The sequence below is a fragment of the Leiobunum rupestre genome, chromosome 4 (genome assembly GCF_980474605.1).
Source record: "Leiobunum rupestre chromosome 4, qqLeiRupe1.1.hap1, whole genome shotgun sequence".
In the NCBI taxonomy this organism is placed as follows: Eukaryota; Metazoa; Arthropoda; class Arachnida; order Opiliones; family Sclerosomatidae; genus Leiobunum; species Leiobunum rupestre.
The window spans coordinates 58,680,356-58,705,967 of NC_143387.1; the positions used below are offsets into that span (position 1 = coordinate 58,680,356).

Here is a 25,612-nt window from a genome sequence, read left to right on the forward strand (position 1 = left end):
CCCCCCCCCCGCTTGGGCCAGTGGCTCTAAATAAAAATAAACGTAAGGGGGTCGGGGCCCCCGTAAAAAATATCACTATTTCCAAGTCTGATACCACTGATGTTTAATAAAATTTCACTTTCAAATAAACCCATTGACGTATGGTTAAATAAAACCTTTTAAATAAAAACAAATAAAATATTAAAAAATAATAAAAACACATTTATTCAACGCATTTGTCGGCTGCGTTCCGATAAATTCTTCGTCTGTTAACGCTTACAGTAAGAGATTTTCAGATTATAGGATTTATAGGTCATCAATATCGAAAAATCAGAAAAAACGTCTTATATAGTACACTGTTAAAATTATAGGACACCGAAAATTTTGTGCAAAATTCAAAGATAATATAACTACGTACCCTAGATTCGAAATCAAGCACTTTCACGTAATCGCAGGCTCTTACCAAAGATAATTTAAACTCGTACCCTAGATTCGAAATCACTCTCTAGTGCGTTGCCGATAGCGTTTACCCACTTCCCGCCGGAACTCAGAAAAAATTCACTCCATGGTTTGCGCCTTACCACAACCACGGCCAACTTCGATCACGCGCTATATAGCGCGGCAGCGTGTGATCGAAGTTGGCCGTTCCACAACCGATGGAGCCCGATTTTTCTAAGGTCACGTGCCGGAAAAGGGTAAACGCTTCGTAACAAAACCGTCAATGTGAAAGCTCTCAGTATTCGAATCTAGGGTACGAGTTTAAATTATCTTTGCTCTTACTGAGTTCCCGGCGAAGTCGGAAAAAATGGAGCAGCTGGCAGGGCTGAAAATTGCGCCGTGGTTTTTGACTTGCGATTTTCAAGATACCAGATATTTTTGCGTTATATTGTTTTAAAACAATAATGGATCACGCCTGTAGCTCTAAAAATGTGTTTAAACGAAAGAAAACTAAAGGCGAGTAATATAATCTTGGGTTATCTATTGAAATTCCTTATTTCTCACCCTGCTATGGAGCCCGATTTTTCCGACTTCCGGCGCGAACTCAGTAAAAGCCTCACGAAAAAACGGGGTATGGAGAAACGCCGAGATTTCGAATCTAGGGTACGTAGTTATATTATCTTTGCAAAATTATAGATTTTTCCTATAATTATAGGACGTCTGGTAACGTTGTCAATAGAGGCCATATTAGGCGAAAACTATTCGCTTGTTTTGGAATAATTTTTAGCAAATAGCGAGCAACTTTAAAATACAGTTTGGCTGTTATTGTATGGAAGAAGTTGGTAGTTTGGGGTAAAAGGTGTACTCTTTTCGTCACAAAGCGAGCGAATAGTTTTGGCCTATTATTTTTTTTTATTCAAGGAAGGAAGATACAAGGGCTGAGTGAGTCTGAGAAGACCGCGAGCCCGGCGAAGATTTTGAGGCGAGAGCGGGACGGGGGGGGGGGCAAATGTGGTCCGCCCGTCCACCGGATTAATCAGGGCGAGATATGTGTAACGGCCACGCCAACGGGGGGATACGTGGGGACAGGGGTGGGGACACCCGTGTCGGATTGGTGGTCGTCCTCACACGGCCATCCACAAACTCTGCCTCCCAGACGCTTGGGATTACAGGAGTACGCCACTACTCCCGGCGTTTTGGCCTATTATCTCGCATATTATAGAGAAATTCGAGAGGGCGGAATTACGGTCTTTTGAAATCCAACAGATGGCGGTAATATGGGGTAAATAAGAAGCGGGAATTTTCAAAGTAAAAATGTTGCTTCACCCTAAGCCTTAAAATATCAATGTAGTTATGAAAATATAGCAAAGTACTTTATCACTTAAAGCATTTTTGATTGGGAATATATCGCAAAATAATTTATCAGTTAATATATTTGATTTTAAAAATATTAAACAAGTGAATAGAGTGAGTAATATCACAATATATCACAGCACATGTTTGTACAAAATTTTAACTTGGAAATGCTTACTACAAAAACGCTGATTTTCGTCTAAGTTCAATGTAACTGGTTTATTTTCATTGTCATTAGAAATCTTTTCTAAAATTGTCCGTTCCCATTTCCGTCGAAGTTTTTCATTTTGAGGAAATTGTGAAAACTAACTTTAGTTAAAGGGGCTCCAAAGTTCGGTGGTAAAAAGAAAAGAAAATTGAGCATGCTTTTCATTGGTTTGGTCCCGTTTCGCCGCTTTTCATTTCGCCGTCTCATCAATCCGCCGCCAAAAATTTGTTCGATTCACCGCTTTTCATTTCGCTGCCTTTCCATTTTGTCGCCTTCCATTTCGCCGCCTGTAATATTAATTAGTTTTTAAAATAGTAAAAAATGAATAACGCATTTTTTCGAGTGGGTTTGAAATTCCGGAAGATAAATAACGATAATTCAATAAAATAAACTATAATTTATTATGGTTATATAAGAGCTGATGAGTTCCGATCCGAAATTAGAGTTGATTGAAACATCGAGGCGAGGTTATGCGCTTATTTACAAAGGTAACAAGTCCAGAAAAACTAAAGACAGAGAACAGAAAACCGACTAAAAATGTATCGTACCATTTCGTTACTTTAGTTGATATTGATAAAGTGTATAATGAAAAAAATGCTAATCATCATCATTCTAGATGACTCTGATGCAAGGTTTGACAGAGCAACTCTGGTAAAAGAACATTACTACCAACAATATGGAAGGGTGGCACCATGCACTTAATAATAAAGTCAGTCGCACACATCCTAACATATTTGAACCAGGGAGTACTCCCTGTTTGAACTAATTCAAGTTTTAAAGGAAGAAGTCAGAAGAAGTGAAAGTAGTCGATGATTTAATCAATTGTAAAATGTAAATTATTTTTTTTTAATAAAAAATTTTATTGCTAAATTGAATCTTTTCACATTGAAAGGCGGCGAATTGCACCAGCGGCGAATCGCAACTCTCTGGGCGGCGAAATGAAAAGCGGCGAAACGGGACCAGACCTTTTCATTCCCCCCAACCCCTCACTCGGCCTTGGCAGAGGCAAAGATAATTTAAACTTCGTACCCTAGATTCGAATACTGAGAGCTTTCCCATTCACGGTTTTGTTACGAAGCGTTTACCCTCTTCCGGCACGTGACCTCAGAAAAATCGGCTCCATCGGTTGCGGTAAGGCGCCATATTTAGGCCTAGATTTGTTTTATTTAAAACAAGAGTATTTATAGAAACACGCTTAATTGTAAATAATATATTTCCAATAAAAACTTACTTTAACAAATGGTAATTCTGGTGCTTGAATATCTTCTTTCGGTAATGATGCCAATCTTGAAGAATTTTCTAAAATTTCAGTCAAATATTCCTTAAGAATGTCGATGTTAAACACGAACCCTATTAAAATGGTAAATGAAATTGAATGAACTATTAAGTTTAGTCAAATTATGCTTGAATCGCTTGTAAGATTATATTACTCACCTTTAGTAAGTCTAGGTTTTTTCTTTCGATTTGAAATTTTTTTAGTGCTATAATTGTGGTCCATCATGTTTTAAAACTTCGAGTTGAACGCAAAACGCGTCAAATTACGCACCGCAACTTCCAAAAAAAATTAGTTTCTATCCCTAGATGGCAGTAGTGCGCCACCATTGGAGCGAATTTTTTTCTGAGTTCCGGCGGGAAGTGGGTAAACGCTATCGGAAACGCGCGAGAGAGTGATTTCGAATCTAGGGTACGAAGTTTAAATTATCTTTGGCAGAGGCGGGCAGAGTCAACCGTAAATTTCGCACTTTACTGACTGTACACACATTTTGCTACTGAACTTTGGAGCCCCTTTAAAGCAGCGTCAGTTTGCTTTTTAGTCGATAAGCAATTTTTGATCAAACAATAATGAACCATGTTGGAACTAAATAAAAGCAGACATTTCTTTCATGTCAATTGCACGTTATAATAGAAAGTAAACAAATAAGCCTTAGCTTGATGTATTAAAACGTTTGAAAAATTACACGCACCACCGTTTAAATGCAGCAGTTGACTAGCAAGCTGACGTCACACGGGTGGTTGTTTCTCCATATTACCGACATCTGGCGGTTCTCAAATGCGGAAGCTAAGAACCAGATTAAAAAAAATTATTGTTCATAATATGGCCTGTATTACAGACGGCTATGATAGAGGCAAAGACTGGAACTCCGAAAAAATTAGCTCCATGGTTTACTGTGGCAGGCTGAGAAATAAGGCTTTCATTAATATAGTATTTTTTAATGAACTAAAATCTTGAAGGGAAAAACTTTGAATTAATTCACCAGGGCCACTAACACCCCAAGCATTTAATTTTTAAACTGGTCCAGTTAATTTTTAAACTGGCGATTGGCCTGTGATAGTGCCTTATTTCTCACACTGTACTGTGATAATAATACACCAACTTATGAAGCTCGAGTTTTCGGAGTTCATGCGTCGGAAGTGGGTAATCGCTTCACAAAACCGTAAATCGGAAAGTTCGAATCAAGGACTATAATACCTGTCGCTAGCGATAGCTTATATAGTCTTTGGTATTATCTTTTAACATTTTCCATAGAGACTTTCCGAGCACTGTCGAATCGCTCAGAAAGTGTTCCATTGGGGGGAAAAGGGAGCAGTTCCGAGAGGGATTCACGTCTTAAATTGACGTGTTGCTCGTTGCTCCGCTCGCGGATTGATTCGAGCTGCTCGGTCTCTCGAGACAGGGCCAACTTCGATCACGTGCTGCCGCGCTATGGCCCAATCACCTGAATTTTGGGTGATTACAGCTCAGAGCTCTCATTTTAACGCTAGGCAGGGCCGGCCCTACCATAGGGCGAACGGAGCGGCCGCTCCAGGTGCCAAGTCTCAGGGGCGCCTCAGTGGTAAAGAAATATAAAGGAAAAATAGTTTTATATAAGGGGCATTATTAATTTTTAGCTTTGATTTTTTTATACGGATATTTAGGTTATAAAAGTATAAAACCGAAAATCGTGTATCGCCAATGGGTGACGGACGTTTCGGTGGCTAGGTTGTTTCGGTGTCTATATAATAAAAATATTTTTTAAAACAAACTGTTTTTAATACTTTTACTATATTAAATATTTAAATACTTTTACTATAAACACTCCATAAAATTTAATGAACTTTATCAGTTGTCCATAGATATTCATTGGCTTAACAAGTCAGTAGAAATGTTAGTTTAATTGTGCAGTAAACGAGAACGTAACAAACTAATTTACGAGAGCCACGAATACGTAAAAGAATGAACCAAAGGCGTAAAGGTAAGCAATTATTGCTAATCGGTTAATAGTTAAATGTGTGATGGTTTTTCAATATTTTTTGACTTACTGGCAATGCACGATGAAGGAGGAATGTACAGCGCGTGTACATACTGTTCAGGGAACCATTGTGAAATTTGAAAATGAACACACTAATTTTTCAACCGTTTCTAAAATCGAAGCTAAGTTTGCTGTTGCTGAAATGAAACGGAAGGCTATATCTACTGAAAAAAACAATCAAATTTGGGTGACATAGTAAGCCAGATGTCGGATTCGTCAAGAGTATATCTGCCACGAAAAGTCGTCCTAGACACCGAAAAGTCGTCCTAGACACCGAAAAGTCCTAGACACCGAAAATGGACTGCATTGCCAAGGATGATAAAAAATAAGGAATAAGTAGATAATTAGACCATTATAAAAAGGGATAAAAAAGCAAAACTCTAAACAAATTTGAATAAATTTAAAAACCTTCAAACAGCTCGTACCAATAGGTCTTCGAGCAAACATAAAGACGCAAAACTCGGACCAAATAGATCTTCGAGTGAAAAATTAAATTAAAAAGTTAGTCAGAAATTCCAACGGTAGACCGGTTTCGTCCTTTTTGGGACTCATCAGTACCGTGCGGGAAATCTGGCTTGTGACTATTACACCGAAATGAGAAACTAAGCCTAAACATTAAAAATTTCAAAACGCGTTGCGTAGCAACGGAAAGCCGAATAGGGGAGAGTGGTGTAGAAAAGAATACGAACATGGACAAACAAAACGTAAGGACGATTTTACAAAGCAAATTTTGCGGCTTTCGATCGTTAAATGTGCGCTCTGGCAGCGTTTCTCGGCATTACCGACAAACTGAGTCAAGGGGTTGAAATTGTTGGAAGGGGAAGGAAAAAAAGTTGAGAAACGTGTGAAAAATGTATCCCCTTAGTCCAGCTGCCGCTATTCAAGTTATTTCATGGAGTATTTTTTTTAAATAATGAATTTTTCGTCCCATACATTTGAAGCTTTGTTATCAATATCCCCGGAAAAAAGAAGAGTAAAAACGATGAATTAACCAGGGAGTACAGAACGGGACTCGTTTTGACAGATCTTTTAGGGTTCTCAACCAAGAAGCCAGAGAATCGAAGTGGGGTGGGTTGAAAGGGGGTGGAAGGTTGGCAAAATACGGGACAATATACGGCTTTTTGCGCCATCTACCTAATTTTTGTGGCTTTGTTGTTTATGGAGGAAGTCGATGCTGCCGTTTTTCATTAGATAACGTAGATCCTAATTGTAAATATTGAAATTATCTTACGACCGGCAATATTCCAAGTTTCTTGAGTAAAGCGTATCATTTTTAGGATATAATACAACTGAAATCATAGTACTAAATCAATGTAAATATAATTTTGTGTCATATTTCAAACCTTAAGCCTTTGCAATGATTGGCTAATATATTTCCCATTTTTGGCTTTAACATGTCCTTTTTAAACACATTCCCTAAAATAGAAAAATAAATTGTATAAAATTATATAAAATAATTATAAGATCTGTTAAAATAATTACAATTTGTTTTCTTTTGACTTTTGAAAGTCGATTTATGTAACAATGGTCCATGCTTATTTTCACCACGTGTGTAAAATTTGAATTTTGCAGAGGCGCCGGCTGAAGTGTAGGTCATTGCAGCAGAACCAAAAAAACCCCTCTTTTCTGTGTGCGTGTGCGTGTGCGTGTGCGTGTGCGTGTGCGTGTGCGTGTGCGTGTGCGTGTGCGTGTGTGTGTGCGTGCGTGTGTGTGTGTGTGTGTGTGTGTATTAAAAGGTTTTGATATCCGAGTAGATCTTCTGGGTATCGGTGTTGGTGGTGGTGTTTCCGGTGAAATATCCGGTGTTGGGTCTGGTTCCGGAATTGACGCGTTAGGACAAGCGCTCACTGCTCTTCGTAACGTCTCCGTCCTAGCTTCCACAAGCCTTTGCTTCGTAACGGAGACAATGCCTGTGGAAGGCAGGACGGATACGAAACGGAGAGCCAGTTTTTAATTTGAGCCGTTCAGTTAAATTAATTCGTAAAATTGTACACTCATTATAATTCGAAGACTCTTTTTTTTCCAAATTTAAAAAAGTTCGCCTGAAGATTAGTATTGTCCAACATTACATACTGCTAAATTACAATATTTTATTTGCATTTATACATCATATTAAATACATGATAAAATACGCGAAAAAGTAGATTAGTTTAGGATTTAGCTATATAATCCCTTTAATTGTGGAATAATCTACTTTTTCGCGTATTTTATCATCCTTCTCACAGTCCATAGGTGGTTTCTTCAAACTTAACTTATCGTATATTAAATACATAACAATCGAAAAATCTCGAGCGAGTTCTTAAACGAGTTGCCACTTTGTGTGCTTGTTAATTTTCCAACATACTCAGGTCCGTCGTTATACAACAATCTGATACCGATCCCACCAGTCACCGTTTCGTTTAAAAAGGGGGCGGCCACTTGTACTCGTAAGCAATTCCCACTGCAACTTGCTTACGCAATCAGCATTCATCGTTCCCAGGGCTTAACACTTGAGCAAGCAGTTGTTGATCTCTGACCCGACGAATTCGCTCTCGGCATGGCACCTGCCATCTATGATAAACCCGCGCTACTACACGACCTTGACATATTTTTTGAGTAATTGAAAATGGAGCTGACCAAAAAAGAACTAGCGCGTAGAAATGTTAAAAATAAAACGAAATCAAAAGCCATTATTGAAGCAAATACTATTTATTAGAGAAAAAATACCTTCGGAATTATTAATTAAAAACAAACTAGTATTAAGATCTTTCAACCCATTGTCGTTAATAAAATTATTTACACTTATTTCCGCCAAGGAAGAGAATAAATCCGATTTAAACCCATTTGGGCAAATATTTGCTTTTTCCGCCATTTTAACGAAATGAAAACAATAATTAAAATGCCAGATTCTAACGCCTGAGTGCGCTGTGTACGTGGTGTGAAAATTGCAGACGAACTTTCGTTACAAAGTTTGCGAGGACGATACGATACCAGAGGCTAAAGCTATGCTCCCATATTCTTATGGTACCTAAATGGATTCTTGCTGTATCGCCATCTTTTTTTAAGACGCAAACTAATTTTTCTTTTGTTTTTGAGTATCTGTATCAGGGTGTGTATGGTGCGAAGACCTAGTTGTCATGTGCACCAAAATAAAGTTTATTATTTTTGAAAAAAAAAAGCTAATTCATTCGAAAAAAAATGGCAAAAGGGCCCAAGCCCCAAGGTTAGTAAATAAGCGGGACCAGTCACCATAGAGGTTACAGAATACAGACCATACCAAATTTGAGAAAAAAGAGAACCAGTTAATCTTACATGTACATTCGCCATGGCATCAGTAAGTTATTTTAAATGACTATTAAAAATAGGTCATTAATTCATATTTGATAGTTTATTGCATTCATTTCAAATATATTTATGTTTATATAAACGGTTTAATTTTTAAACATTGTATGATTGCTTTATTTGTAAGCCTTAAGCTGGTTTCTCACTCGACCGAAAATATGACGGAAAGACGATAATAAACGCCGAGCTGAAAATTGATTCCCATTACATTTACCGCTAACGTTCAACTTTCCGCTGCTAATTTTCCGTCGAGTGTGAAACCAGCTTTAGTTAAGCTTAAAATTTGCTCTTAGAAAAAAACCCCAGATTTCTTTAACAGTTAAACCTTTAAATTATAGAAAGATAAGCCAGAGGATCACAGGCGAAAATGGGATAGAGAAGAATACGAAAGAATTGCATTAGAACGTTTGCGACAAGAGCTTGAAGATGAAGATGATGATTTAAAAAACATTCCAATTAAACGAGATCTCTTAAAACCCAGGGACTATAAAGTTGATTTAGACTCCAAACTTGGAAAAACAACTGTCATAACAAAGACCACACCAGCGTCTCAAGCAGGAGGGTATGTTACTTAGATATATGAAAGTAAACCATGGTCTTATATTCAATATTATTATAGTTATTACTGCAATGTTTGTGATTGTGTAGTGAAAGACTCTATAAACTTTTTGGATCATATAAATGGGAAAAAACGTAATAAAATTTTATTTTTTTTATTCAAAACTTAAATAATTTTTTGTAATTAATATGATTGAATTTTTAGATCAAAGAAACTTGGGAATGTCCATGAGGGTTGAGAGATCTTCCCTGGAACAAGTGAAAAGCAGATTCGAAAGCAATAAGAAGAAAATGGAAGAGAAGCAAAAAGAATATGACTTTGAACAACGAATGCAGGAACTGAAGGAGGAGGTTTGTTAAGGAAATTCCATTTTGGACTTAAGCAACTTGTGAAATTTCTTATTATTTTTTAGGAAGATAAATTAAAAGAATATAGGCGTGAGAAACGGAAAGAACGAAAACGGAAAGCAAATGAAGTATTAGAAAGTGATGATTTAGATTCAGAAATGGCAGCAGTTATGGGATTTTCAGGTTTTGGCTCATCTAAAAAATAGTTCAACTTTTACCACACTCTTGCCTTCTGGTATTGTACATAAATAAAAAATTCCTTCAAAAATAAATCCATTTTAAATTGAAAAGTTTGAAAACATATTATTATTACAAATGTATGTGAATTTTTAAAAGAAGCTAATTTAAAAAAAAACATTTTCATGTACCTGCATTTTAAAACTAGCATTGTTTACAGTCAAGATTTTCGCTCTTTGAGAAGCTTATGGAATGGCAGCCATGTGCGAGTAAAAGAAAAGTAACAACGAGGCATGGGTGTCTTGTATCGAGGTTCAGAAATGCTCCTGGTACATTGTCATTGTAAAGAACATATGTGGGTCAGCCTGGAGAATTGCACTAATGTAAGCTTTGCAGTAGTTTATTTCATATGACTCGGACGCCAATCCTTAATCTCATAAATATTACTATTATTATTAGTGAGAGTTAGATGGTTGGGTCAAGCCCAACCAAGCACTTCAACCAGAGGTCCATTGTGCAGCCCCAGCCTTTTAAACATGGAAAAGCCCAGTCTCCAAAACGAAGCGCAAGATTTGCTTAGCCGAGATGCTAAAAAGATCGCTCATCTCCAGCCTATGCATACCAAGATGCTCAAACCTTTGACCATCCGCCTCAAAAAAAAGCCAGGCCATTGGGTATCGGAATAGCAGGTTCAGCACCTAAGAACCAAGCCTCCGCACCTTCCGTCGCATTACCATGATGACCCCTATGGCCAGGCACCCAATATAGTTGAACCTTTTTGTGAGTGCCCAGTTCTGAAAGGAGATCTAGACAAGCTTGGAAGTGATTCTAAACTTTTTAAGAGCCTTAAGGGCAGCCTGGCTGTCTGAGAAAATCTGAACAGTCTTGCTTCGATACTTCTTCTTAAGAAGTCTGCACAAAAGAGATCTCTGCCTGAAAAACCATAGCAAAAACGCCAACACTCTCAAAAAAACCAAACTTCTTAGTCTGACCAGAATAATGCCGAAACAATTTGGTGTGGCTACTTTCCCAATTAGCAGTCCTCCACCAACCATTATGTAGTAACCGATAGCCACTAATAATTGCCACCTCCTCTATATAAAGATGGAGCGGTAGAATATTCAGGAGCACCTCCGGTGAAACGCTTTGCCCTGATCTCATATCTCCTGTAATGCTGACACAAGCCAGCTTTTGCACAGTGCGTATTCATCCTGAACTGACTTAAGCACTACCCTCGGCCACCAAAACACTGCTGCATAGGTCAGCATAGGCCTGATTATCGTAGTATAGATCCTATAAACGACCCTTGGGCTAAAACCCCAAGTCTTGCTTATGGTACCCCTTACTATCCAGAATAACATTTTAGCCTTCCTGATACCAAGATCAAGATGAGACTTCCATGTTAGCTTACTGTCAAGAATGACACCGAGGTATTTTACCTCAGTTGACTGGACCAAGATGATCCCAAAGAAAGAAATATCGTTAAGCAAGTCCTGTACCCTCCTCCGAGTGAAGGGAACCAGGCTCGTCTTATCAGGATTGACGGTGAGGCCAACCTCCCTACACCAGCATTCCACAGAGATGAGAGCTTTTCTCTCATAGCCGAAATGGTTCCTGGGAACTTCCCAGTAATAATCATTGGGACATGGTCAACGTAACCAAAGCCGCGACAGCAATCCCTGTTCAGCTTCACCAAGAGTTCGTCCACAACCAGGCACCACATCATTGGTGAAAGAACACCCCCTTAAGGGCAGCCCCGGTTGGTGGTGACCCTCAGTGATTCGCCAAGCAAGGAGGACGTAGTGACCCGATCAGTCAACATAGAATCGATCCATAGACACAACGTATCATTGGTACCGAAACGTTTAGCAGCCTTAGAGACTTTATCAAAAGCTTCCTCAATGTCCAGAAAAACAGCTAACGCTATTTCTTTGAACTCAAGGCAATTAATTATGCCATGAAGGGTAGTCTCAGTAGATTTGCCCTTTTGATAGGCATACTGAGCATCAGAGAGGGGTGTAACACTAAGAACTTCCCCTCTAATATGTCTATCAACTAATTTCTCCAGGATTTTTTGGATAAATGAAGTTAGACCAGGAGACATGACTAGGAGTTCAAAACGTGTCTTTCCCTTCTCAAACTTTTACCCCCCAAACCGCGGTATCTCCAGTCTCGGAGACGGACCCGAGATGAAATATTTTAGTGACGCTCTCTAGCGAGGATTGTGGGAACTACCGCTGAAGAAAAAACCAGTTCTGACTGGGCGCAATGTTGATAGTATAGTATCTACGCGACGGCCGAGAAAAAAAGAAAACGCCAGAGAGAAAATTCGAGGGGTGGGTAGAAAGCGGGAATTATTGGGAAAAACGGGTTTTTGTGTTCACGACGCCGGGGTCCATTCACCGCGGCAACCGCTGTCAACTCCTAGTCATGTCTCCTGGTTAGACTGATTGGTCTAAACGCCTTAGCCTCGAGAAAACTGGTTGTCCCAGGTTTAGGAATAAAGATAACCTTTGAATGCTTCCAGGAGCCCGGTATATGCCCAAGAGCAATACAGGAACTGTAGATTCTGCACAACACAGGAGAGAGAATATTAAATCCCTCCTTCAATCTTCCCTGAAGATGTCATGCTAGGCACGACGAAACTAGTCGGACTTTCATTGTAAATATCATAAATATTTTATTAAATATGCAAATATAACGAAGTCGTTTTTAATTTCATTAATCATCAAGGAACTAACCTGTCCTGGTTGGTAGATTTTGCCGGACAATTTTGGTGGTAGGAGTCGATTTTGGACTGTTGCATGTGATCAACAGCCATTTCGAGCTCCAGCTCCGAGGAGAGTTTAGAACCGCATACTCGTAAATGAAGATCCAAGTTCTTCCCTATATCTAGGATTGCAAATTTCTTTAATTTCCTGAGCAGTTTTGACCGAAACAGAGAAGCATATTTGTCTATGATCCGAAAGTGAAGGTTCATTGTACACATGCCATTGTATCACAGAGAGTAAAACATTTTCTGTGCAAAAAGTTAAATCAATAACCTCACTCCTGTATCAAAAGTTGGTATATTATGTTTGTTGAGAATATGTAGTTTAGTATTAATCTTATATTCCATTAAGGCCTCGCCACGTTGCCTGCAGTCACTGCTGCACCATGCAACATGGTGAGCATTGGCATCACATCCAATGACCAGCTTCTTGCCCGGACTTTCACAGTGGTTAACCAGATTGGTAACCACCTGTGATGGAGGGGACAAGGCATCATAACGAAAATAACCCGAAGCCAGCGTTAGTTCATCTTCACCATCAGTTGATGAGGAGATGATTTTTATAGTGTATGTGTCCCTAGATTGGTATAATGAAAGAGGAAGAGTAGGAATACCCCTTCGTATCAAAATACACGCCCTAGGTTCAGCAGACGTGTAGTCATAGTATACAGTACCTGTATTTTTGAGACCCAGGATTCTTCCATTTTGGATCCAAGCCTCCTGTACGAGGATCAGATCTAGTCCCTCCACAACAAAACCTTCGACAGAGAACTGCCGAGGCTGCCTTTCTGTGATGCAGATAAATCTGAATCGCCTTCATATCCAGCCCCAGTTGCCAGTGTTGATGCTGGGTTACTCGCCGGCTAAGAGGGTGGGTACAGGACTTAACTCTGCCCCTTCACCAGAAGCCCCTGTGGGTTGGGCTGACCCTAGTTTAACGGTGGAGGTGTTCTCCACCACCGTAATGTCGGAAACATCCGACATGGAGTCCCAGGTGACATCACCCAGTTTTTCTGCCAGATCGAAGTCAGTGTCTCCTGCCACCACTTCAGGCTGCGCTGGGGTGTTAGGATTTTTAAGGACTTTGAAAGTCCCCCTACCCACCCCTGTGTAGGCAGAAAATCCTGCCTCCTTTAAGACTGTGAAAGACTCTTCATCCATCTGAAAAATCCATCGGATGAACGTTTTGTCACAGACCAGGGTTGGAAAACAACCGTTTTTTTTAAATTAAACCAGGTTTTTTGGGTTTAAATCAGGTTTTTTTAAACACTGCTTTAGTTTACTTTTAATCTATTTAAATTTTTAGTTAATTCAAAAAAAAATATTTAAAAAACCATTGGTTTTTTTATAAATAACTTTGTTTAAACCATGATTTAAACCTGGGTTTAAACCAGCCAACCCTGCCACAGACAGAGGTGACTACTTTCCAACGGCTCGTATTGAGCTTGTTGTTCAAAAGGTACAACCTCTTTAGGAGGACTTCTGGATTTTTCGTCCAGACATCCTTAGACCTTCTGCATTACGTATTCGTTCTTTGCCGACGATATTGCACTCCTTCCGAACTCTCAAGCCACCTCAGTAACGAAGCAGTCTCGGTTTCCCTCTGTCCCGCGAGCCGCGCTGTCTATAGTCGAGCCACCTCAGTAACAACGCGACAGGCTGTCTCGGTTTCCCTCTGTCCTGCGAGTCGAGTTTTCACAATTCGAGCCACCTGAGTAAAGAAGCGAAAGGCATTATCGGTTTCCCTCAGTCCCGCGTGCCGCGCTGTCTATAGTCGAGCCCCCTCAGTAAAGAAGCGAAAGGCATTCTATCGATTGTGATATGGCGATTGAGATAATCAGGAAAACAAATTCTGGAGAATGGGGAAAGCTGGTGATTGAGATATAAGAAAATATAGCGATAAATTTATGGAGTTTAGGGAGGGAGGGAAAATATGGTGATTGGAAATTCTGGTGAATTGAAGCGATAAGAAATAGCGATTGGGGAGGGGGGAGTCTAGCGATTGGAAATTATAGTGTTTGGAAGCGATAACAATTCTAGGGTCATTCCATGACAAAACGCCTGCCACAGAACACCCGACCCCTTTCGATTTTGCCCAAATTTTGTATACAGGGTTTTTTGGGCCTAGGAAAACGATTTTGACAGTTTCATAACTATCGGTTCAGCCGTTTACGAGATACAGCATACGCGTTTTTTCAAAAGTACGCCTTGACCCCCTAAATGTTTTCTACTATATCTTAAGACATAATTATCGCAAAATCACATGTAATACCTCATTTTAAAGACAATGCGCACCCTAATATGAATATTTAATCAGAGTTGTCATTTGACGTAAATGTCATTAAAATCTGGGCCTTTAAATAATTTGACCTTTGACCTTGCCCAGACACCTCAGTCGTAGGTCAACGATTTTAGCATTTTTAAAATTCCCACTATCGAATACATAATAATCACTCAAAATCTCAAAGTAATATTTGTAGTTTTCGAGATATTAATTTTTGAAATTTACCCCTCAAATTAATGAAAATGCTATTTTATACACGAAACTAGTTGACCTACTAAATAAATTAAAAATATTATTATTTTGGTAATTTTGAGTTTAGAATATCAAATACACTAATTCTTAAATTAAGTTGAGTTATTTACATATTATTTTTAGTTTTGCATGTTATCTGTAGACAGAAGACATCACTAAATTGCTTGTCCTTAGTATAGTCTGGCGTTCAATATTATTGTAGCGTATCTTACTGCACCCTAAAATGGAAATGTGCTAGATATCTCAAGAAAACCCAATATTGCTCTTAGTCATATCGATTACGTTTTTAATAACGTAAAAATGTTTTAATATCTTTTTAATATATAATAGTTATAATTGAGTAGTTAAATATATTAACAGCGATAATTGAGTAGCGAAATAGAATTTATTTAACTGTATATTCTCGAACAAAGCCCTGAAATGGATCGGGGAAATTGTTCATTTTGGAAAAAAAGTAAAGGATGAACTCCAAATACAGTTGGACGTTTCAGAAGTTCACACTGCACAAGAATCACAAGAAAGCGATTCTTTTTCATTTAGTCAACCTTGTTCATCGGGAGATGCGACGCAAGACGACAAAGCTATAGCTTTAGTGGCAGTTAACGAAACTCTAATAAACTTGGGAGAATCTCCTGTTAAAAGAAGTAAGAAATATATTCAATTTGAAAGAATTTATATATGTATACATATATAAATACATATATTTTTTAACTTTTGTACAGAAGGTTTGTCATCTCGCCAAAAAACAATTCTAAGCAGGACTAAGTTAAACGCTGTGAACAATTCATTGAAACGCAAATTAGAAGAGTCAATGGAAATTTCTCTTGATGAAACAGACGATAATATGGTTACGGACGATGTTTTTAGAAAGCTCGAAGAACATCGATTATATGAGAATATTTTGAACGAACTGAGAGAGAAATTCAATAACTCCAAGACATCATACGGCGAAAAGCTTCAGATCCTGACCTTGTCACCATTTGCAATACAACTCACAATGGAGGAATTTGGAGCACCAGAATACATGGTCAAACGAAGCAGGAATCTTAAATCTAGTCAAGGAATTCTTTCGCTACCAGAGAAACAATCGAAGGGATTAATATTGACCGAAGACGTTAAATCAAAGGTCGTTGAATTTTACGAAAATGACGATAACAGTCGTATGACACCTGGACAAAAGGAGTTTGTGTCAGTTAGAAACCACGAGACAGGTCAAAAAGAACATCATCAAAAGAGGCTTGTACTGCTGAACCTGAGAGAGCTCTATAACAAATTCAAGGAAGAGCATGATTTGACGTTAGGATTTTCGTCATTTTGTTATCTACGACCACCTTGGTGTGTATTAGCAGGTTCGTCAGGTACACATTCAGTGTGTGTCTGCACCTATCACCAAAATGTCAAGCTAATGATATCAGCTCTACCGTCTCCTTGTCCTTTAAAATGTGATATCGATTTCATGGCGCTCACCGTGTGTGACACTCAAAACAGGAATTGTATGATGAGGGTGTGCAAGGACTGTCCTGGGAAAAATGGTCTACTTGAAAATGAATATTTAACGAACCTTTTAGAAGATTTTGAAAATATAAAGTTCATGCAATGGGTGACAACTGACAGCACAAAGCTCATGACCTTGAGCGAGAGTGTTGAAAACTTTTTCGACTCTTTGGCCATTAAACTACTTGAACTAACGCGTCATCATTACACATCTAAGTCGCAATCTAATTATCTTAAAAACCTCAAAAAAACTCTAAAACCTGGTGACGTAATTGTTCTCGGTGATTTTGCGGAGAACTATTCCTTCGTAATTCAAGACGAAGCACAAGGGTTCCATTGGGACAATTCTCAAGCGACAGTGCATCCCTTCGTAATCTACTTCAGGGTAGTCGAAAACGGAGAACTTAACCACTTAAATTTTTGTATTATCAGTGATACCAGAACACATACAACCAATACTGTTCACAGTTTTTTAACTTATCTAATTCCAAATATAAAAACACATGTTCCTAATGTTAGAAAGCTAATTTATTTTACGGATGGATGTGCTGGACAGTATAAAAACAAATACAACTTTTCTAATCTCTGTTGCCACAAACAAGATTTTGGTTTGGACGCTGAATGGCATTTTTTTGCCACATCTCATGGCAAGGGACCTTGTGACGGAATTGGCGGAACAGTGAAGCGTAAAACAGCAAGAGTCAGTCTTCAGCGACCAGTGACTGGACAGATTTTGACTCCAACAGATATGTTTAATTTCTGCCTATCAAACTTCGAAAATATCAAGTTCATCTATGTTAAAAACGAAGAAATTGAGCGACAAAAGGAACTTTTAAAAGAAAGGTTTTCTAAAGCCATAACAGTAAAAGGAACTCGAGGGTTTCATAAATTCGTTCCGAAATCGTTAAATGAAATCATGGTTTCTCCGTTATCTAATGACGATTCGCTAACCACAGTTAAGGTTTCGACTTTAGAATTGTCAGATACTCGAAATCAAGAGGCTGAAAACTTTAAAGTGGGAAATTTGGTAGCCAGCGTCTACAAAGGCCAACTTTACGTTGGATTAATTGAGGAAGTATCAGAAGAGTTTGGAGACTTCTTTGTAAACTTTTTGCGTCCCCCTGGTATTTCGGACAAATACACATGGCCCAGAAGGATCGATAGCAGTTGGGTGTCAAGTGAAAATGTTCTATGTGCAATTGAAATTCTTGTAGGTTTACCAAATTCGAAAGGCTATCAAATCAAAGAACACGATAAAAATAAAATTACCAAAGCCTTTTCCATGTATAAAGAAGTTTAAGCTGTTTTGTGTAAATAAAAAATTAATTGGTGTGTAAACTATAAAAATAAATGGTTTTGGTATTTCATTTTGTGTGTGGTGGGGTAAATTTCAAAAATTAATATCTCGAAAACTACAAATATTACTTTGAGATTTTGAGTGATTATTATGTATTCGATAGTGGGAATTTTAAAAATGCTAAAATCGTTGACCTACGACTGAGGTGTCTGGGCAAGGTCAAAGGTCAAATTATTTAAAGGCCCAGATTTTAATGACATTTACGTCAAATGGCAACTCTGATTAAATATTCATATTAGGGTGCGCATTGTCTTTAAAATGAGGTATTACATGTGATTTTGCGATAATTATGTCATAAGATATACTAGAAAACATTTAGGGGGTCAAGGCGAACTTTTGAAAAAACGCGTATGCTGTATCTCGTAAACGGCTGAACCGATCGTTATGAAACTGTCAAAATCGTTTTCCTAGGCCCAAAAAACCTTGTATACAAAATTTTGGCGAAATCGAAAGGGGTCGGGTGTTAAAATTAAAAAAAACTAGGTCGTTTTGTCATGGAATGACCCTCTAGCAAAAGTTCTAGAGATCGAATTCTGGGTAACGAGGGGAGAGATAATCTGGCGATTGAAGGGGAGGGGGATAATTCTGGCGATTGCCATCTGGGTAACGAGATATCAGACTGATACTGAAGCATTAAAAATGATATACAACGGACTAATTAAACCACTGTTTGACTATGGAAACATTTTCTATAACCAGGCAAATATGAAAGAAAAAAAGAAGCTTCAAGTACTACAGAACTATGCGGCAAAACAAATTATAAAAGCCAAAAAAAAGATCATCAGCAACAGAGGCCAGAGAAAAAGCAGACATCAGAAAACTTGACGAAAGCTACAAACTGGATATATGCCTTCTCATGCATAAAGTCAAAAACAATAAAACCCCACAGTATGTCAAAGAATGGTTCATACAAGAAACAGTACAACCTCAATACATCACAAGAGGCAGTATTATAGATTTTCAAACGCGCTAGATGGAAGGAATACATGACAAAAGGAGTGTAGTGATAAACGGAATACAAATATGGAACAGTCTACCAACTCGAATTAAAAACGAAGAAAACTATAACTCTTTTAAAACTAGTTTAAATAAATATTTTATTTTAAACAATAACAGATAAAAACAAGAATCTTTTAAATTATATAGATTACATCTATTTTATTATTAACTTAAAGTAGAGGACCCAACTGTAAATCAGTGAGAAACTGAGGTGGTGATCGTAATAAAGCTATTATTTATTTATTTATTTATTTAATCTCGATACCCAGATAGTAACACCTTTCTCTGAGGTGGCTCGACTATAGACAGTGCGGCTACCTTTCACTTCGTTACTGAGGTGGCCCGGGGGACAGAGGGAAACCCGAGATTGCCTTTCACTTCGTTACTGAGGTGGCCCGGGGGACAGAGGGAAACCCGAGACTGCCTTTCACTTCGCTACTGAGGTGGCCCGCGGGACAGAGGGAAACCGAGACTACCTTTCACTTCGTTATTGAGGTGGCCCGGGGGACAGAGGGAAACCCGAGACTGCCTTTCACTTCGTTACTGAGGTGGCTCGACTATAGACAGCGCAGCCCGCGGGACAGAGAAACCATAGACAAGCGACGTAGCCTTCCACTGTAGAAAGGCAGATTTTGAAAATTGTTCGGAAGATAGTGGTGCCTCTAGCGGCCGTCATGGGCATAACCAAAATACGCAAGCGCGTGAAGAGGAACCTTTCATTTCCTCCTTTTATTTCCGGTCATTCAATAAAGCGCTAAAAGGTCAATATTTTTAAGCCTTTTTCTCTGTGTTGCTTTTCAGTGGACAATATATATATTTTTTAAACTATTTCATTTGTTTTGTCATATTTTCGCTAATTTTAAACATTGGAGAATCTAATTACAGGTATGTCTTTTTTAATCTTATATATTTTTATTTAGAAGTCTTAATTTTTAAAATTTAGGTCTTTGTCATCATCATTAATTTCTGAAAATTTCAACGAAGACCAAGAAAAATTCCTTTTCTTGACCTATACGTGCATGATTCCAAAAAATAAAAACTGTGTTTATCGGGGATGCAAAAGTGACAGTCGATATGGTGAAAAAGACAACATCCAAAATGTATTCTTCATACCATTTCCCGAGGGGCTGATCACTCCGCGTAATCGGTGTACAGAGCCGTACCTTTGACTGTACTAATGGGATTACGCGTAATCTTTGAAGTCCCTGCCTTTGGCAGTGGTAATCTAAGCGTAATCCGGTGTACAGATTTTCTAAGAGTGGTTAGCCCCTCGCCATTTCCAAAACCCAAAAGAGAAGATTATAAATGCACTCGTTGGCTACAATGGCTTAACCGCTCAGACTTTAGTGTTGACGGAGGTAACGGGCCCTCGGAAACTCTTCCAGATCCTATTTATGGCGCTAAGGTTTTTTCACAGGTGGGATAATTATTTTGTGGCCCTTAGCGGGAACCTTGGATTGACCATATTTCGCAAAAATGGTGAAATCGAAAAAACCCCAGATTTTCCAGGAAGCGAGAAGAGCAAGGTCGTTTTATTGTTGCGGCTCTCGTCGCGTTTTCTGGACCCCCTACTGACCTTGTATCCGACCTGGAGGGGACACGTGCATGCCCGGGTATTTCCTTAAATTCCCTTAAGCCCTTTTCTTTTCAACTTTCTCTCAATTTCCGCTCCCTACTATCTTTATTAGACGAAATTAAAATCAAAGATTATCTAGTGTATAAAAAAGGTTACGGTGATTTAATAGGCTACACAAAGTTAAATGACACCTATGAACAAATTGATTCTATGGAAAACAAAACAACGGAAGAAAAACAGCTCGCTTCTCACGCCCTAATGCTTATGCTTCGTGGCGCAACTTCAAGTGTGAAATACCCCATAGCTTATTTTGCGACAAACTCTCTTACAGCAGATGAACTATCTAGCATTGTTAGGGAAGCGGTTAAAAAGCTTGAAATGTGTGACTTAAAAATTTTGTGCATTATAGGAGATGGAGCCTAGACTAACCGAAATTTTTTGGAAAAAATACTTCATCAGAAGTCAATTACAAAAGTGAAGACCCATACGCTCTTGAAGAAAGAGATATTTATTTCATATTTGATGTCTCACACTTATTAAAAACCGTTAGAAATTGTGTTTACAGCAGCACAGATAACTGTAAAGTTCGAAAATTATGTAAAAATGGACAGAATATCATATGGTAAACTTTTGAAGAAGTTTTTAATTTAGAACAAGCAACAAAGGGAAATTTTAGGAAACTACGTAAAATTATGGTTGAACATATCAAATTAACCCCTTTTAGCAAAATGCGTGTTAAATACGCTGCTCAGATTCTTTCCCAATCAATGGGAAATTATCTGAAAAATCACAAGGATTACGGAGGAAGGGTTTCAGAAACTATAAAGTTTATTGAAATGTTCAATAAATGGTTCGACGTAATGAATACTCGAAATTGCACCGAAGGATTTTACACCAGAAACCCAAATCTTTATCCATTTAAAACTGCAAATGACTGTCGGTTAAAGGTGATTATGCATACTTAAATTTCTGATTTGCACCCCTCCCTCTCCCTTTAACTTTCCTGATGGGCCCCTAAAGCTGCTGACTCCCTATCAGTCCCCATGGTCCCTCTTCGGCTGGGTCTTCGGGATTTTGCAACCCCCCCCCCCCTGCATATTGGCACAAATATTTGATAAACACTTTTTAATTTTAGTGGCTGAAAAATTAATTCTTTCCGTATTTAGAAAAATGGGAAGAACAAATTCAAACCCTACCTGGAACATTCACAGCCACAGAACGCAACCGAATGTTTTTAAGCCGAGAAACATACACTGGACTAATTCAAACGAGTAATTTAAAAAATTTTATATTTAATTTTAAAATGTAGATTTAATTAAAATTATATTTCTTTTAGCCAAGGCAATGCTAGAGATTGTACCTTTTTTTGAAGAGAAGGGGGAGAGAGAGAGCCGCGAGGGGGCAATCGGATAATAGAAAATAGAACTAAAAGTTAAAAGTCTGTGACTAAATTGGCAGAAACTAACGTTTGTATAAAGGTGTTAAATTCAAGTTTAGCCTCGGATTTTTATACCCATTTGAGGCGGAAGGGAATTGAGGCTCATATAACAAGGTATTGTACTAAATACATAAAAAACGTTTTAGAAAGTTTTATTAAAATAATTTGGACTATACCAAAATGTGTTTTCTCAAGACACCAAAATATCACGTAATGTTAAAAATTAAAACTTCTTTCGAGATATTTCATTCAATGTTATTTATCACATTTATATCGATCGAATGACACGTAAACGTATCGTAGCCCCAATTTTACAAAGGGACAAATATTAATACAACAAGTTCGCCAAGAAGGCGATAATATTATTTCGTGCCCGTATTCCATTTAAGCAGGTAGCAGAAAATCATGAATTGGTAATAAATATTACTTCTGGCCAAACTGTAATGCGAAATATCAAATTAATAAGAAATATACCATCCCCTTTCCCCCAAAATAATTGCTGGTCGAATATTTTGGTGATTGGGTGATTCGGTTGTTTGTGTTTTACCCCAGGTAAGGGAAGGGCCCGTCCTTTTACCGGGAGATCTTTGTTTTTGTGGGATAGCGAGGAGATCACAGCGCCCCTTTGACCCCTTATTGATATGCCGACGTGTCTAAGACCAGTTGTTTGATAGTCATTTATATTTCTTATACATTATATATATTATAAATTATTTATTGTGTTAAAATATGCTTACATGTATTATACATATTTTTACGTTTATATTTATTCTCAAAATTGAAGAGTTGGAAAATAATACGCGAGATAAATAACGCGAGTTTTTTTAATAACGCGCGCTCGGACGCGAGCTAAAAAAACAGAAATAGTAACGGTTCGGAATTTGATTTGAAAAGGACTCCATTTTATGATCGGAGCAAAATAATTGATATTTCAACTAATTTTGGACGTTAAAGTCGTGTTTTGTTTAACCTTCGAGCTGTAAACGTGTTGACTTCAAGATAAGGACAGGAACAATCTATATTGGCCAATTCGTTATGCCCAACCATCCAGCGGCTACATTCAACATATTGTACGAGATACCATCGCCACCAACATAAATTCTGTGTTCCGCTGTTCCGAAACGTCAACAACGTCGCTCAGATTCTTCCACGGCTCCAACCGGACTCTGCCACTTCGATAAAGTTTCCGCAGTTCAACTGAACATTTCGGGATGAACTTTGTTAAGTAATGGTTGCAACCTAGATTATACATTTCGTTAATGCCGCGAGCACTGGCCAGTTGCTTAGTTTGATAATATTTCATTTAGTTTAATTAGTGTTTAGGTAGTTTTAAGTTAGCTTAAATGTTTGGTTAGGATATTGAGTTTAAATTAAATCTAACAACTGGCTTGATACGTTTAATAACAAATTTCTCCTAGACACCAATTTAATACTGAGGACCCTCGCTAACCCCACCATATCACGTTACGCGAGTAGTCCCGGGCGTATTCAGTCATTATTATTAATTGTAGACGGGTACCTTAGGGGTTCGCTTAAGTCGATTGTCCCTAGGTTGAGATCTCCAACATTCGACACCCGCGCTACAAAACACGGCTTCGATAAGTAAGTACCACACTTATTTATTACTTGTGGCCATACACGACTTCGATGAGAAAGTTTCACACCAGGCTTTTAAACACGCTATCGCAGTGTTGTGTACACATTTCATTGGACGAGCCTTAACGCTGAACATTTTACGAAAAGGGGGAAGACAATTTCCGAATTTTCCCCTTCCGACGGCAGCAGACGCTAAACAGGGATAGTTATCTCTAATAGAGATATTTCAAAGGAGTTTTTTTAAACGTCATTTTAGGGGGATGAGTTGGCTTATTCAGTGATTTCCCTGCCATCTATAGGCGTTTCCAAATATGTTCTCTATTATTTGTCGCGTCGCTATTTTGTGCAGAATTTTCTTGAGTTAGTTACGGTCAACGATGAGTTCACATCGTCGGTGCTATGTTATTAATTGCGAGGGGGATAAAAAAGGTGCTGAAACTAGAGAATCTATCGGTTTTTTCAAAATACCATCCATCATAACAAAACAAGATGAAAAAACGAAAGAATTATCTTCAGAAAGGCGAAGGCTCTGGCTAAAAAACTTAAGCCTTAGCTCCTATGATGATATAAATAAAGTTAAAATATGTTCTAGACATTTTTACTCAGGTATGTCCAGTTCTATAATTATAAATACCACGGCAACGCTCATAATAACTTATTGTTTGTAGGTAAACCATCTACACTATATGATAGAACTAATCCAGATTGGATACCAAACTTGTGTTTGGGTGACAGTGATTCTTTTTCAAACCTGTTGTATGGCCGTCGAAAAGTTGAGCGGCATGAGAGAAGAATGAAGCGTTCACAACTACAATGTGTAACACCTCTATCAAGGAAACTAAAGCTACACACTGTGACATCAACACCTATTTCACGAATTCCCCAAAGAGTCCAAAATAAACCTTTAAAGATGTGTGGACAGTCAGCAATTTTTTAAAACAGTATTGACTCTGTGGGATGAATCGGGAGTGTCCTTAATCTTAACCGATACTGATTCATTGTTAAGTAGAGAAAACCCTACTTCACCAGTTACGGCAAAAGCAGTTGGCTCCTTATCAGATTCAGATGAAGGTATTGATTCTTGCAGTACGCCTGACCGTAATCTTAGTATTTTTGAAGAAAATGACCATAATTTGAGGACTTGCACCTCCACTCAAACCTTTTCCATCTGCGTAAATAATTCCACCCAAACACAGTCAGAAACTTTTGAACGTAGCACTCAAACTGATATACCAAGAAAAGATTTTAATTCGTAAACAAATATTGAAGTAGAAAAAGAATTGGTTCATGTTTCTACGCAAGCTGGAAATAAATCTGTGGAATGCTCTTCGCAAACAATTATTAGGGTGTCTGAAAGATTTGAACTAGAATATCTTGAAATCAAAATTTAAGAATCTCGCAAAGAAATACAGAAACTTAATGGACAACTTGAAGAAACTCTTAGTATGCTTAATCTGTGTAAAAGTCAAATTAATGACTTGGTATCTGAGGTGGGATGATTTGGCTGAGCCACCATGCCTCTTCACCATCCGATACACAGAGGTCTCTAATGTCCTCTGTTATCGTGTCCTCTTCCGAGTAATCACCTAACAGAGGCTCTAAGTCCTCTAAACCTGAAATAACTGAGTCGTTAGACTCGGATTCAGCCACAGGTGTAGGATTAGCTACACCTTCTGAAACACTTACAGCTGCGGTTTGGTTTGGATTTTCAAGTATCTTAAAGATACCCCTATCCAAACCTGTCTCGGCAACAAATCCTGCCTTTTTAATGGCGTCGACCGACTTACCATCAATTTGAAAGATCCAACGGATGGAAGTCGGTTCTTCTGTTTTGCCCAACATTGTATCATTTATGATTGTTCTTTGAACATAAAGTATCTATTATACTCGTTATTAGTGCTTAATCTAATACTTAAATAGTCAAATATAATGAGACAGTTTTAAACGAGTGTAACTTTAATGGCTGTCATAAGACCGACTTGCCAGGCAGTCATGAAGTCTTTCCTATCATATTTTACAATAGGTGGTGACCCCTAGTGGTAATAATTTTAACTAATAATAATATTGCTACATCTTTTCCCTTAGATTATTACTTTATACAATAACATATTTTCTTAAATATTTTTGGCTTTAAAATATTTTTCTTTAAACTAACATTCATTTAGTAACTTAAC

The 25,612-nt window shown here is 38.1% G+C and overlaps 5 protein-coding genes and 1 long non-coding RNA gene across 11 annotated transcripts in view; 3 read left to right on the plus strand and 3 right to left on the minus strand.

Annotated features, from left to right (window-relative positions):
- The window catches only part of LOC149948480 (beta-alanine-activating enzyme-like), a 341,035-nt gene extending 340,543 nt beyond the window's left edge, over positions 1 to 492 (minus strand). The window contains exon 1 of the mRNA XM_090173525.1: positions 465 to 492. The gene's annotated coding sequence lies outside the window, so the exon portion shown is untranslated. The remainder of the gene's footprint in view (positions 1 to 464) is intronic.
- Positions 493 to 8,422: 7,930 nt separating this feature from the next.
- On the plus strand, positions 8,423 to 19,075 carry LOC149948490 (zinc finger matrin-type protein 2). 5 transcript variants are annotated; one of them, XM_090173530.1, is made up of 10 exons: positions 8,423 to 8,581; positions 8,928 to 9,151; positions 9,209 to 9,282; positions 9,353 to 9,498; positions 9,561 to 10,055; positions 10,132 to 11,525; positions 12,200 to 12,334; positions 12,406 to 12,734; positions 12,795 to 13,313; positions 18,529 to 19,075. In XM_090173530.1, the coding sequence occupies exons 1-5, from the start codon at positions 8,573 to 8,575 to the stop codon at positions 9,699 to 9,701; spliced, it is 594 nt and encodes a 197-aa protein (XP_090029656.1). In that variant the 5' UTR covers positions 8,423 to 8,572; the 3' UTR covers positions 9,702 to 10,055; positions 10,132 to 11,525; positions 12,200 to 12,334; positions 12,406 to 12,734; positions 12,795 to 13,313; positions 18,529 to 19,075. The 5 variants fall into 5 exon arrangements, with proteins under 5 accessions (XP_090029656.1, XP_090029655.1, XP_090029657.1 ...); XM_090173529.1 differs by having other exon boundaries at positions 10,132 to 11,217; positions 11,275 to 12,334; XM_090173531.1 differs by having other exon boundaries at positions 10,132 to 11,217.
- LOC149948491 (uncharacterized) lies at positions 11,417 to 11,776 on the minus strand. Its single transcript, XM_090171086.1, has one exon. It carries the CDS (start codon positions 11,774 to 11,776, stop codon positions 11,417 to 11,419), a length of 360 nt encoding a protein of 119 aa, XP_090027212.1.
- On the minus strand, positions 12,593 to 14,256 carry LOC149948492 (uncharacterized). Its single transcript, XM_090173532.1, has 3 exons — positions 13,909 to 14,256; positions 13,117 to 13,603; positions 12,593 to 13,019 (listed from the first exon to the last, which is right to left on the minus strand). The coding sequence occupies exons 2-3, from the start codon at positions 13,260 to 13,262 to the stop codon at positions 12,704 to 12,706; spliced, it is 462 nt and encodes a 153-aa protein (XP_090029658.1). The 5' UTR covers positions 13,263 to 13,603; positions 13,909 to 14,256; the 3' UTR covers positions 12,593 to 12,703.
- LOC149948493 (uncharacterized) lies at positions 14,264 to 18,654 on the plus strand. Its single transcript, XM_090171087.1, has 4 exons — positions 14,264 to 14,314; positions 15,361 to 15,622; positions 15,701 to 16,218; positions 18,529 to 18,654. The coding sequence occupies exons 1-4, from the start codon at positions 14,264 to 14,266 to the stop codon at positions 18,652 to 18,654; spliced, it is 957 nt and encodes a 318-aa protein (XP_090027213.1).
- Positions 19,076 to 19,628: 553 nt separating the features above from the next.
- On the plus strand, positions 19,629 to 21,930 carry LOC149948494 (uncharacterized). 2 transcript variants are annotated; one of them, XR_016480517.1, is made up of 4 exons: positions 19,629 to 19,713; positions 19,772 to 19,928; positions 21,571 to 21,675; positions 21,741 to 21,930. It is a non-coding gene; the product is annotated as an uncharacterized LOC149948494 (long non-coding RNA). The 2 variants fall into 2 exon arrangements; XR_016480518.1 differs by lacking the exons at positions 19,629 to 19,713; positions 19,772 to 19,928 and adding an exon at positions 21,129 to 21,351.
- Positions 21,931 to 25,612: the final 3,682 nt, after the last annotated feature.